We start from the raw sequence: 13,085 nt of genomic DNA, 5'->3' as shown, positions 1-13,085 counted from the left end.
GCCACCCACATTTCCCCAGTGTACACACCTCTTTTGGGAAAACACTCTCTTTCATAGTTTACAGCAGAGTCACTACATGGAAGGTTTATTACAAAAAGTTCCCCGCCTACTTTTATCTGGATCTTTTCAGCATCCTTTTGTGGTGTCTCAGGGGTTCTGTGCCATGCTGCCTTATTTCCTCCAGATGGGAATCACTAGGGTGAGATAACATTTGGAGACCATGAGACATCTGCAGTGAGTGTGTGTTAAAGCACCAATAAAAATATCTTCACCTCTGGTATTTAACCTGCCCTGCTTGTAACACCAGGCACACTAATCATCTCTGCATTGCTGCCCCTGTATCTCAGGCATCACCATAATAAAGAAAACAGGCAGCTATTTATGGAAAACTAAGATTATAATGGATGTATCTGGGGCAGATTTTGTGCTGTGCACTCAGGCACTTTCCATTGAGGACAGAAAAAGAAGAAATGAGCTTATATTGCAAGAAGGAGGATTTCAATTAGATATTGGGAGGAACTTTCTAACTGTGAGGATGGATAAGCACTGGAACAGTTTACCTAAGGGGACTGTAGAAACTCTGTCATTGGAAGTTTTAAATGCAGGTTAGGCTTGACTGGGATTATTCCTATGGTTTTAAGGTTTATGGTTAAACTTGTTTCATAAAGGAGAAATCCCTTTCTAATGAAGTTTCTTCCTTGTTGTCCTTGGTTAAATTGCCTTTTTCCCAGAATATAGGAAGATGTATATGGAAAGTAAATCAAACATCTCAGAGTGGCAGGTACCCATCAGAAAGGCTAGTAGCCACCAGAAACTCCATCCCCAGGGAGTTATGGAGAGCAGTGGAGTCTTTTTCCTTAACTGCACCTCTTAAAAATGAAAAAACAATTTTTAGAAGGCTTGAATCCATTATTAAAAAGCTCATACAAATGCATCAAGGCTCTCTGCTTACAGCACCAGGAAATGCCAACTAGCTTGTAGCACAGACTTGTGAGAGCATGCTTTGTATTCTTGCTGTGGCCATAAATGGCTTAAGAAAAACAGCAGGGTTCATGCAGCTTTGGAAACCCTCAATGTTACATGTAGCTCTGCTCCATTCAGTGATCAGAGCTTATCTGCAAAGGTCAGCAGTTCTTTCAGGCACAGGCTATGTTTTATACAGTGCCTGGAAGGCTAGGCCTCTGGTCCATACCTGGGGACCTATTGACTACTGTCATAGATAACTAATATTAATGATATGACATTATTCTCCCAATTGATAAGTCACTTAGGGCCAGATTTTGGAGGCCCAAACTATGCTGACATTCCCAGCCATTCCAAACTCATGGGCCGGAAACTTAGAGGACTGGCTTAAACAAGTATAGTCTTCTAAAAACCAAAATAATTTAGATTCTTTTCTTTATTTTCTGAGACTTGGGGGGGTGGGGGGGAGGAGACGAGGTTATGTTTTGAAGTCTTTCTCCACCTGTAGGAGGGCTAGAACTCTTCCCTTTGAAAATGAAAGCCGGAACATTGTACACAGGCAGCCTTTTCCATTAGCTCTAAAGAGCAGAAAAGCAGGGCTATTCTGACCAGTGCCTTAGTTGTCTCTTTAAATATTTATGTTGACATGAAGAGTTGCTGAAATGGTGATTCCTTTCTGATTTATTTTCAAAGCAGCTTCCTTATGAGAACTCCCCCAGAGCCAGAATCTCATTATCCCATGCACCAGCATCTCCTGTAAACTTGCAAAGCTCCTTAGATTTGAAATCGTCTCTCTCCAATGATGCATTTAAAAGCATTCAGACCAGAGGCCCAGCTGGTGATATTCAGCAGAGTGCTACACTGTGCTGTTTACAATAGCTGAAGTCTTGGTCCACAGTCTGCTCCCATTCACATCAGGTTTAGAGTAACTCCATTGACTTCAGTGAAGCTGGTCTGAATTTACAGTAAGGAAAATAAGAGAAAGTTTTAGTTCACAGAAGCAGAAGTAAAGAAATGGGCAGAGAGCACTCAAGCACCATTACAGAATAAAGAGAGCCAGAGGCAATAAGAGCTCAGTTTTTAATGATTTTAGTCTGATCAGTAACAAAGACCATAGTGACTCTTCCGTATGTACATACACATAAATACAAATGCAGGTATATCATTGGCTTGGCAGAGTTTATCCTAATATCCTCAAGTCTATTCTGATCAGCTTTTTCTAGTCCAGGGTCTCCTGGATCACTTAAATTCCCATAGCTGGGATTTTCCTCCCTTCTTCTAACAATAGTAATACTGTACCCAGAAATACAGCTGCAGGACACACGGACAAACCTGCACTAGGCTTATGCTAGCCAGTGTGGGTAACCATCACGGTGAAGCTGGGGCAGCACAGAAGGCCATGGCGAGCTCATGCTGCCCAAGCAACAGCCTGTGCAGCTGCAGTTTCTCTGCTGTTGGAACATGCTCCAGTTGCACCTCCCAAATGCAGTGTAAACATTGTCTCTATGGCCTGCACCTGTGCATTTTAACCCCATCCACCCACCCCAACATCCACTCTACTGCCATTACAACTACTCCTCTGAGCTCCCTCCCTGCCATGAACAGGAACATTATTTTCTATCTAATCTACGTTGCTGGATACTGCAGCATCTCTAGTCCTCTATGAAGCCAAGGCTACTGCTGCAAAGCACTTCTAACATGCATCTCACTTCTAACCTGGAGACATCCTCACATGCTTCCAGTACAAAATGTGTCTCCTCCTACATGGAAAGGCTGCCACACTGGATTCAATGGCATGAAATTGCTTTGTCCTGGGGATATTTACCCTTGATGGGGCCAAAGTGTGATACCAAAGGCACAATATCATTTACTATTTACTATGGAAAAAACTATGAGAGAGCCTCCTTCATTAGAAAACCCACCAAGCCCAATGTCTGCCCAGACAGGATTTTGGGGCTATCTGTATAAGGAGCTAGCTCCTGGTCTTAACCAATACTCAAGTCTCACATGCATGTACAGCACCTAGCACAATGTATCCTGAATCCTTTAGCCACTCACTGTCATTATCATTTACCTTGAGTCTCTGGATCAAGACACCCAGGATTGCATGCTCTCTTGTTTCTGTGGCAGACTGTCCTTTCAGTGGGCCTGTGCTATGTGTCACCTCTTGGAGAAATGGTTATTGCCAGATGGACTTCCCAACAGGTCAAGCAGGACTGCTTTTACTCCAGTTCTTACAGGCTGAACAGTCTCCATCTTGCTGAGGGTTACTGCAGTCTGATTTCCACTGATATCCCATTGTGCATAGCTTTAGTGCCTTTCCCCACCTGCGTCTGTTCTAGATGAAGGTGTGAGGAAGTCCTTGCATTTAGCTACTTTAGCTTTCTTCCATCCCCAGAGCCCTGAATCTCCCTCCAGTCATGAACAGGGACCTGCTGAGAGTTACTTTTGTACTGCTTGGGTCTGGAGGAGGTTAGTGGTCTCTAAGGCAGAGTGATTGAACGACAAAATATAATGGGAGTTAAATTCCTCCCTACTGCATTCCCAGAACCCCAGAGTCCCTGCCAGTTTGGGTCTCGGGGGAGTATGTGTTTGTCCATTCAAGCAGTTAAAAAATAAACATTCCAATGGGCAACATTTCTCCATATTGCGATTCCAGGGAAATGATCCCCCGTAAAGCAACAGGAATGTATTTGACTTGTTGAGAAATTTTCCACATGCCACTAACAACTGAAGCCCAGCCCAGATACCCCTCTGCTGCTCACTGAACTGGACTAAGGCAAACCCACAGCACTAGGTTGGGGAATGACTTTGTCTCATGGGGTCTGGGTTTTACATTGCAGCTTGGAACTGAAACTGCAGGTGGACTGTTTTAATGAGCACCTGGAGTAGTTAGTGGTAACCACATCTCTCCCATTGGGTATTAGTCTTCCTTTTTCTGTCCTCTGGCTTCCTTAGGCCTCCTACACAACCCAGTGTAATTTACTGCAACAGGCAGAACTCCTGGCCCAGCCATAAAACCCCTGCCATAAAGGGAGTGGCTTTGAAAGGTTGCTCAAATGGGACTAGAGTGCTAAATAAAGATACGCAGCTGTATGCTCGGAACACTGGTTTCTATTCTAAATTAAAACACTCTATTAAGGCAATAGGAAATGGCTTTGGTTTTTGGACCCAGCTGGATCCTCAGATCATCTGACAATGATACACCCATGTCAGACTAGCTGGTTTCTTATGAACACCTACATATCCCATTGTGTCACACCAGTAAGAGAACCTGGGCTGTGCAGGCAGCTGTTGTATTCCTGGGATGGTTACAGTTACTGAGCTTCCAGCAATATCTGCTATATGCAACTGTTGCTTGGCAATATAGGCTCAGTGTCAGATCTTTCAGCCCTTCCCCCTGTGAAGAACTGCATTGACTTCTGTAGGACAAGTCAGGGCAGTAAGAGATACAAAAACAGTCTCTCTTTGCTGCTGGAAAGCTAAGCATCTTTGAAACGGTTCAAGTTCATGGAGTAACCCACAGCCTGACCCTGTGTACCAAAGTGCGTGTCCGTACCCAAGTGGTAGGAGCTCATCAGAATGCTGAACTTGAGTACAACGCTGGGATCAATTTGAGACAGAGACTGCCATAAATTCCAACAGTAAAGGCTGCCCAGCGATGGCACATCTGAGTGCATGCTAGTTGTAATGCATCAAGTCTGGATTCTGATCTTGCCTACAGGGGTGTAAACTCAGCATGACTCCATTCACTGCAATGGAGTTGCCTGGGATTTACACCAGTGTAAGAAAGAACAAAATCTGACCCCCAGTATCTCACAATCAGAAGCACAAGTCTTAGAGTATGGAGACAGTCTGTGGTTCTCTGTCTGCTGGGTAAATAACAGGGCCCAATGCAGCCTGTACAAAAAAAAGGAGAGAGAAAAGACACTGATGTCTGCTAGCTAAAGAGTCCCTCAGCTGGCACCAAGTATTCCTGTGGAGGCAGGAAATGGCACAGGCAGAGCTTTCATAGTCACAGGACAACTCAAAGCAAAGGGATTTGCTGCAGGACAGAGCAGGGCTGTGACAGGTTTTTCACGCCAAAATATAAAAGGGAACCGACTAGGCCAAAACGTTTGAGTGTTTCTTGAGTCTGTCACTTCTTCTGCCTGTAGAGGTTGCTCCTCTTCCCAGTGCTGGCCACTGTATACCAGGCACGGGGGTCCCATGGGAAGCTAAGACCACTCTGAGGAACAGGAAAGGGGCTTGTTTTAGCCTGCCAGCCATGAATGAATTTCAAATCAGATTAAGCTTGCAGATCTGCAAACATGATGGGAAGTTCATTCTCAAGAAATAGCAAATGTATTTGACCTGGTTTCACTAGGGAAAGTGAAAAGCTTTTAGCCTTAAAAAAAATCAAATCAAATCAAAGGTCATTACAATGTACAATGTGCAGCACCCCCTCCCACCCCACCATGCTCAAGGACACCCCCCTGCCACTCCGCATGCTACTTCAGGTCTCCTCCAGGAAGGCTACAATGTCACTACTTCTGCAAGCTGCCACCACACACAGGAGAAACAGGAGCTGTTGGAGAAACAAGCAAAAGTGAGTCAGTGCCATGGGCAGGCAACTAACTGGAAGGAGGCAAAAATGGATATATCTCCTCCAACACCACTTAGCTAGAAGAGTGGAAATAGCATTGGTGCTGGCCAAAACAGGTTGAAAAATGGAAACATTTTCACAAAATAATTTTTAAATAATTTTTTTCATAAAACATTTTCTCTTGCAAGTCCAAAAATGTACTTACTGCACAGTAAGGTGTCTACACGTGCATTACTGTGTAGTAACTAATTGGGTGTAAATTTGATACCTGCCTGATGCAGGTATCAAATTTATGCCCAAATTGGCATAAATTGCCATAGTTACTGTGCTGTACAGGCATGCGCATATAGACACCTGTACTGCACAGTAATTTTCTGTTGCTGTGTAGTAACCTAAAGTACTGTGCAGTAAATGTGCATATGTAGACACACTCAGTAATAATCTCCCCACAACTAACTAAGGCATCCTGTCCATCTAAGAAACCTCTTGAAGATTCTGGATCATAGATGAAGCTATAATCCCAGCGAGCATCTACATAGGAAACCTTGTCCCCTAGTCTGACTAACAGCTGCTGGCCACAGTATGTAAGGCTCATGAGTTTGATACAGTAGGAGTGGCCTCCATCAGACAAAAAGGTGGGGCCACATGGCTCCCTGGTCTAACTCCATTAGTTATGCTCTACTATAGTCTGTATGAAATTGCTGAGGGTCAGACTGGGATGCAGGAAATAGTGCTGCTTGACTCAAGCTGCACCCAGTCACTCTAAATCCTACCCCACAGCTCCAGAATAGCTAGATGGCTCTGTTAAAAATGATAGTCTGTGAAGTAGCAAATAAACTTGATTCTGACTCATCAATAGGCTTCACTGTGAACTGGGTCAGGCCTCAGTTCCTAAGACCAAATATGATGACCTACTTTATGTAAAGTTCAGGTCAATGGGTTTACTCCAGTGCCATCATTTTTGGTCCCTCACTGCCTTTTGCAGGTGGTTCAGATGAGGTTACTGCTATTCCTACACCCCTAGAGAAGAGATCTGGGAATACCTATGGCCTCTTTCAGAGGCTAGCCCCCAGGAAGGAATGCTAATAGAGGTGCCTGGTAAGAGCAAGTATATAAGTCTAAATGATACTGATGCAGAAAGGAGGAACCATTATTCTAGTTCTGGTTCCAATCCATAGCACTGTTTTGTAAGCTAAAGTCAAACAGGTCAACAGGAAATACTTACCAGGATCTGCCTTAGATTTTATCAGACTCAGGTTGACCAGTCATTTCAGTCCTGAAAGAAAAAACAACAAGCTCAGACAAACAATAAGTGTCAGGAAACCAATCAGAAAGATATATAGGAAAAATATCTGTGGGGGGGGGTGTCATTTAACTGGTCAGCCCTTGACAGAGCTGCACTGTGCACACTCCTATTGGGTGGGTGTTGCTTTCACACTCTACTACTGGGGCATTTTATTACATATTGTTCCCTTCTCATTGATACAGGCTCAGAGAACTTTACAAAGTCACTAGTTCTACACTGGTGCTTAAGTTTTGATCTTATTTACATTGGTGTAGCTCCAGAAGAAATCCATGGATTTCAGTACAGACTCTGCTGAAACCAAAGTCAGACTTTTGCCCAGCTGGGGTTCATTGCAGCAAGCCACCATCTTTGTGGCTCAGGTTTTCAAAGCAATGTATGGCATGTAGATGCCCAATTCCCAATTGTTTTAATGAAAATAAAGAGTCCAAATCTCTGAGACAGCTGTGAAAATCTGAGCCTGTTTGTCCAATAATTGCTCACTTGCTGCTGAGATATTATTACCAGGTAGTCTGAACATCAGGGATAAACTTCAGCTCTCTCTGCAAAGCACTATGGGACCTCTTATTTAGTTGCCACCAGACCTGGAAGAAGGGATTTGAAGTTCCCTGATCTTCAACACTTGATTCAGAGGCTGTACCCCTAACTCCCATGCTCAATAGCTACCAATGGCCCTTTCCTCCAAGAATTTATCCAATCCCTTTTTGACTCTGGCTAAACTGTCAGCTTCCACAACATTTTGTGGCAATGAGTTCCACACTTTAATTACACACTGTGTGAAAAAACTTCCTTTTGTTAGTTTTAAACTGACTACCTACTAGTTTTATATTGTGTGAGAGAGAGAGAGTAAATAATAAATTCTTATTTACTTTCTCTTCACCATTTAGTATTTTGTAAATCCCTATAATTACAGTGCATCAGAGCAGACTTGATTAGAGTCTGTTGGAGTGTAATAATTACCTTGAGCCTCGTGTGTCTCATGTATCAGCGTCCCTGCACTTCAAAATGGTGGCGGAGGCAAGTTCAAGCACTCCCACCACCATTTTGAAGCACAGTGACACTAATACACAAGATGATACAGCACTTTAATTACTGCGGCTCTCAGAGCCACTAATTAAAATGTACCCCTCCCCCACTGCACATGTAAAAGCGCCCAATAGGCCTAGCTTCTTCAGTCTCTCCTCATATGGAAGCCCCCCCCCCCCCCCCATCATCCTTGTTTTCCCTCTCTAGTTCTTCTACATCCTTTTTGAGGTGTAGGGACCAAAACTGGGCACAGTCTTCAAAGAGTAGATGTACCCTGGATTTATAAAGGGACATAATGACACTTTCAGTTTTGTTTACAATTCCTTTCTTAGTAATGCTTAACATTTTACTTATCCTTTTGAGAGCTGCTGAAAACTGAGCTGATATTTTTAGCAAACTGTCCACAATGACTCCCAGATCTCTTTCCTGTGTGGTAACAGCTAATGTAGAGCCCATTATTGTGTAGGTAAATATATAATTTCCTGAGTGAATGGCATTTTGGGAGAAAGGCTCACTTGGCAAAGCCTTTCCAGTGATATGATCAGTGTGGGTTGATGTTATTAATCAAGGCTCCATGCCCATGTAACATGACAAGCAGTCCTCCCTCCTTTTCTGACTCTGTGGTTATTTAACTCCAGGAAAAGTCTGCCATCATAAACCAGGAGGTATTTTGTAGGTTTCAAGAGGATTACTTCAGCTATTGAGATCACTTGGTGCTGGTGGCCCTGGAGACAGAGCTGACTTCCTTCCTAAAGGCCAGTTCTAGCTGACTTCCTCCAGCAGCCAGTTTCCCACTGAGAATGGAGAAGCCCCAGGGAGATAAATGCAGGCCCCTATATTCTACATATGAAATCACAGTCAAACTTCCTTCTTCTTCAACAGTCTTAAAGGATCAGAAGCACTTCACAGTACTCAGTAGCAAAAACCATTAGGATGATTTAGTTCAGGGGCGGGCAAAATGCGGCCCATGGGCCAGATGTGGTCTGCCGAGCCATTCTATCTGGCCCGTGGGGCCCCTAAAAATTTTAGAAAATTAATATTAATCTGCCCTGGGCTGTCTGTCATGCGGCCCTTGATGGCTTGCCAAAACTCAGTAAGCGGCCCTTCACCCAAAATAATTGCCCACCCCTGATTTAGTAGAAGCCCATTCAGCCCCTTCAATTGTAAGGGCCTTAGTTTCCTTGAGTGCAAATGGGGAATTTCCTCCAGCCCCCAGCTTCACATGGGAACAGGAGGCTTAATTTGTTAGTATTTGTATTGAACTTTGTTATGATTGGATGGAAGGAGCGAGAGAACCCTTAAATCTAATTCTTTAATAGACCTTGCTGAACCATTTCAGTGCACCATTTAAACAGGACTCTAGCTAGACAGGATTAACTACAGCTTGACTGGCCAGCATGAACCAAGCCAAACCATATTATAAACCATTTGTGATACTATGAGCAACAAGCAGGCTGAAAACGACTGTGATACTATGAGCAACAAGCAGGTCTAAATGGCTGAAAACAGCAGCATATGACTCCATCAACACTACAGTCCTGTTTAACTGGTCATAGTCATACATGTACGTTACTCAAGTCTGCTCCAACATGCATGTACGTCTTACATAGAATACTGTACCTGTACATGTATAATGTAGATATACAGTCTTCTATGTAAGACACACCAGAGCGCACATGCGCACATGCACAAATCAAGCTCTCACAATCATGAAATGCTATAAACATTCTTAGAATGTATATGCATAAGAGGTGAAGCATAACTCCTCCCAATTATTTTATATAAACAAATGGCTTGAGAGTTTCTTTGTGTTTTTCCCCTACCCTTTAGCCCCTGCTTCTCCAGTGATTTTCTTGCTATTCCACATATCAGATCTTTAATTTCTCTGATTTTGCTGGAAATCTTCAAAGACAGTGACATGACAATAGGATAAGGTTTGGAAAGGTGCAACTCAGGATTTAACAGAGACATTTACCTGTTGAATTTTAGGTCAGTATTTCCCATTACTTAAAGGCTGGGAAAGTTGTGATCAGGTGGCCTCAATAATCAGCTTGGGTATTACAGCATTTCTGGGTTTCAATAGTGCTCCCAACATGGTAAGCACTGCCCCCTTATTTGATTTGAAATAAATCTGTTCTCTTTGCAGTTCACCTTAAAAGTATAGTCTCCCTGTCTCTCATGATATTATGAGATGTACAATGTAATACAGAATATCATACAGAATGTGACACAGCACGTGTATGCTAGACTTAACAGGGACTGTGCTAGAGTAGACTTGGAACTCAGCTACCCAGGTGTAAATCCTGAGTCATTTCAGGGACAAGGTTCACACTGGTGCTCCTAAAAGTAGAATCTGTCCCTTTGTACCTCAGCTGAGAAATGAGGGCCTGATTTTTAAAGAAAAGCCTATAGGCAGAAAGAATGATCAAAGCCAAGTGATGTTTTGCTGAAATATCAACCAACCGCAGCACTGAAGATTAAACTTTCTCTTCTGTCCTGTATTAGGGAGAAAATGGTTGTTTCCTCAATCTCAATTTTTTTATAGTACCTGAGATACCAGCAAGTACCTGTCACCTGTTTAGAGGAGGGAGAGCTCCCATTGGGAACTACATATGACCATGTGTGTGCTCCCTGCTTGTAAAGAGACTACGTTATGTGCCACATACATAAATCAGATGCTTTAATTATGGCAGACTGCATGCTATACTCAACATCCAACTTTCATGCCACTGCCCTTCCAACTTATTTCCTCTGTCCCCTACTTCCGCACCTGACACTGCCACCTACTGTAAACTGCCTCTATGCCATACCAGCACTAAGCTGCTGCAAGCTTCCTTGCAGTCAATCTTTTAAAAGATTTATCTACTTTCCATCAGTAACAGAGAAACAAATGGATGAGATCAGCAGAAATGGCAAGTACAAATGGGCATGAAAAAGCATATGGAAGAGCCACAGATCACTATAGCCCAAAGTGTGCCCAGGAGGAATCGTCTTTACCATTGGCCCTGATGTTGCCTCCTGGGAATGGTGGGGTGCTGTCTTCTCCGCATATGTACATCTGTGTCTCCTGTCTCCTGCACTGCTTGTTCTGGAAGCAGGACAAAAAAAAAAATCAAAAAAAAAAAATCAGAAGATACCTATGTTGATAAGCTACTCCTAGCCTACAGTAACTCCTGCCCACTCCTACTTTCTCTATATGCAAGAAATGGCCTTGCAATGTCAATCACTGATGCAAGTGAACTGCTGCTGGAGGCCAGGAGTCTTCCTACAATCCTTCTTCTGCTTAAAGGCCTGCACCTCACAGGAAGCTCCTGCTAGCTGGGTAGATAGCCTGTAATAGGGGGCCTTCCCTGGGCCAGTTTGATGTTGGCCTGCCCACCTGTCTCTGGGCTAACCACCTGTCTCTCTCTCCTGCCATGCCTTGATGATAAAAGATTATGATGTTATTCAAATGGGAGGATGCCCATTTAAGACCCCAATGACTAGAAGTGATTTCCCCAGCTCCAGACCTTTCCCTACACTGGGGCCCATGCCTCGCAGATCGCATCCCAGGCAGCTAAGTTCACCAGTAACCCTTCACCCTCTACGAATGTGGTCCCCTCTCTGGGACCTTTGGCCTCCCTAGGCCCTGGCCTCGCCCTTCAGGCCAGTTGGAATCCTGAGCCTCTTGCTCTGGGCTCTCTTGTGGGCCCCTGGCCCTTTTGCCCCCCTTGGGTCCTTGCCCCAGTTTGGGTGCCTTCCCTTCTTTTAACCCTCACAACTCTGCTGTATCAAATGAACCTCAGCCCTCTCACTGTTCTCTCTACTCTGAGCTCTCTCCAGCCAGGACTGTGCGGGGGATGGAGGTTTTCAGGCACCCCGTACCCGCCTTTCACCAGGGAAGTTCATTGCACTCGCATTTCCTGGGGCTGCTGTGCCACTGGCAGTCCCACCAGGCCTCCCTACCCTGGTAGGGTGCACTTTTAGGTCATGCCCAGGACCTGGGGCCTCCTCCATCCCCATAGCACCAGCCCATATCTCTATGATTTTGTGAACCTCAGCTCAGTCAGCTGATGTCTCTCTCACTGCAGCCAGCAGCAAACTGCTGGTTCACCTTATATATATCTTGGGTCTCAAAATGGCCACCATCATCAAGCACCTGGCTGCTGCCTGCTCCAGCCCTTAAAGTGGCAGTCTCTTTTCATATTTTAATGAGGATGGTTTGGTTTGGTTTGGTTTGGTTTGGTTTGGTTTGGTTTGGAGAGCACTACATCTCAGCAGCCTTCCCATTCCTCTAAGACCCAGGAAGGGTCTAGGAGGCTAGGATTGAGACCAACTCTACAGATGCTTGAAAGGTGGGGTTAAAGGCTTGCAGATATAATCACAGTTCTTATGCTCTTGGGAGACCAAGGTATGTCCACTGTGATGCTGGAGTCCAAAGGGGTGAGGGACCCATCATTCTGATCTGCTTCCCTCTCCACATAGGTCAGCAGAGCTTGTCCTACCCAAAATGGAGATAGTATATACCACATCCTTTCAAAGCCTCCAGCAAGGACTGTATATTCCCAGAGCTCCCACAAGGGTGGGGAATCTTCAACTGTATAATGGGCTTTCCTGAGGAATCTGGCTAAAAATATTAAGCAGAAGAGGAAAGCCACATAACTTAGGCTTCCTCTTCTTTAACATACCCAGCACAAATTCTCTGAAGAGCTTGCTGGGTAGTATGGTATTCATTAAACAGGATTCAGCATATCTGCATGTGTTTTGTGAGGCTCTGGTGAATCATTCATTGACATTCAAAATTTTACTCAATGAATGGGACACACGAGCAGCTGGCCTTCTTTACAGTATCTATAAAGTATCCAGAATAGGAACTGATAAAGCTCCAAAACTAGCTACCTAATTCACTGCTAGATTTGAACCCCTTCTTCACAGTCAAACATGTATCTGCAATGGATTCCACATGCATATGATGCCAAACATTCAGCAGAACTGGTTGAAATTTTTCTGCCATTGACATATAATGGTCTTTGTTAAAAACATTTTTTCTTGGTGGACATTTGTTTTGCAGATACTGTCCAGGAAATATATGGAAACCCAACACTGAACATTTTTTACATACTAATTTTGGAATTTTTGGAAACTGACCGTTTTAACCACAGAGTGTTTTTGATTCTTTTTTTTGTTGAAAACAACTCACAGGGAATGTTAAGAAAAGCAAGTCCTTAC

The 13,085-nt window shown here is 43.9% G+C and overlaps 1 protein-coding gene and 1 long non-coding RNA gene across 3 annotated transcripts in view; one reads left to right on the top strand and one right to left on the bottom strand.

Annotated features, from left to right (window-relative positions):
* Positions 1 to 13,085, top strand: part of LOC132244691 (uncharacterized) — a 44,996-nt gene that overhangs the window by 11,081 nt on the left and 20,830 nt on the right. The gene's annotated exons all lie outside the window — the stretch shown is intronic.
* The window catches only part of LOC109280166 (uncharacterized), a 29,661-nt gene continuing 22,019 nt past the window's right edge, over positions 5,444 to 13,085 (bottom strand). For both annotated transcript variants that reach the window (XR_009456430.1, XM_059716973.1), the window contains exons 3-5: positions 10,875 to 10,965; positions 6,774 to 6,824; positions 5,444 to 5,530 (exon numbers count right to left, since the gene is read on the bottom strand). Coding sequence is in view for 1 of the 2 variants with exons in the window: in XM_059716973.1 (XP_059572956.1) it covers positions 6,785 to 6,824; positions 10,875 to 10,965 (131 nt within the window). In the remaining variant the exon portion in view is untranslated. The remainder of the gene's footprint in view (positions 5,531 to 6,773; positions 6,825 to 10,874; positions 10,966 to 13,085) is intronic.

The sequence above is a fragment of the Alligator mississippiensis genome, chromosome 13, assembly GCF_030867095.1.
Source record: "Alligator mississippiensis isolate rAllMis1 chromosome 13, rAllMis1, whole genome shotgun sequence".
In the NCBI taxonomy this organism is placed as follows: Eukaryota; Metazoa; Chordata; order Crocodylia; family Alligatoridae; genus Alligator; species Alligator mississippiensis.
The sequence above is the reverse complement of the archived record's forward strand: the minus strand, read 5'-3'. Positions and strand labels throughout refer to the sequence as shown.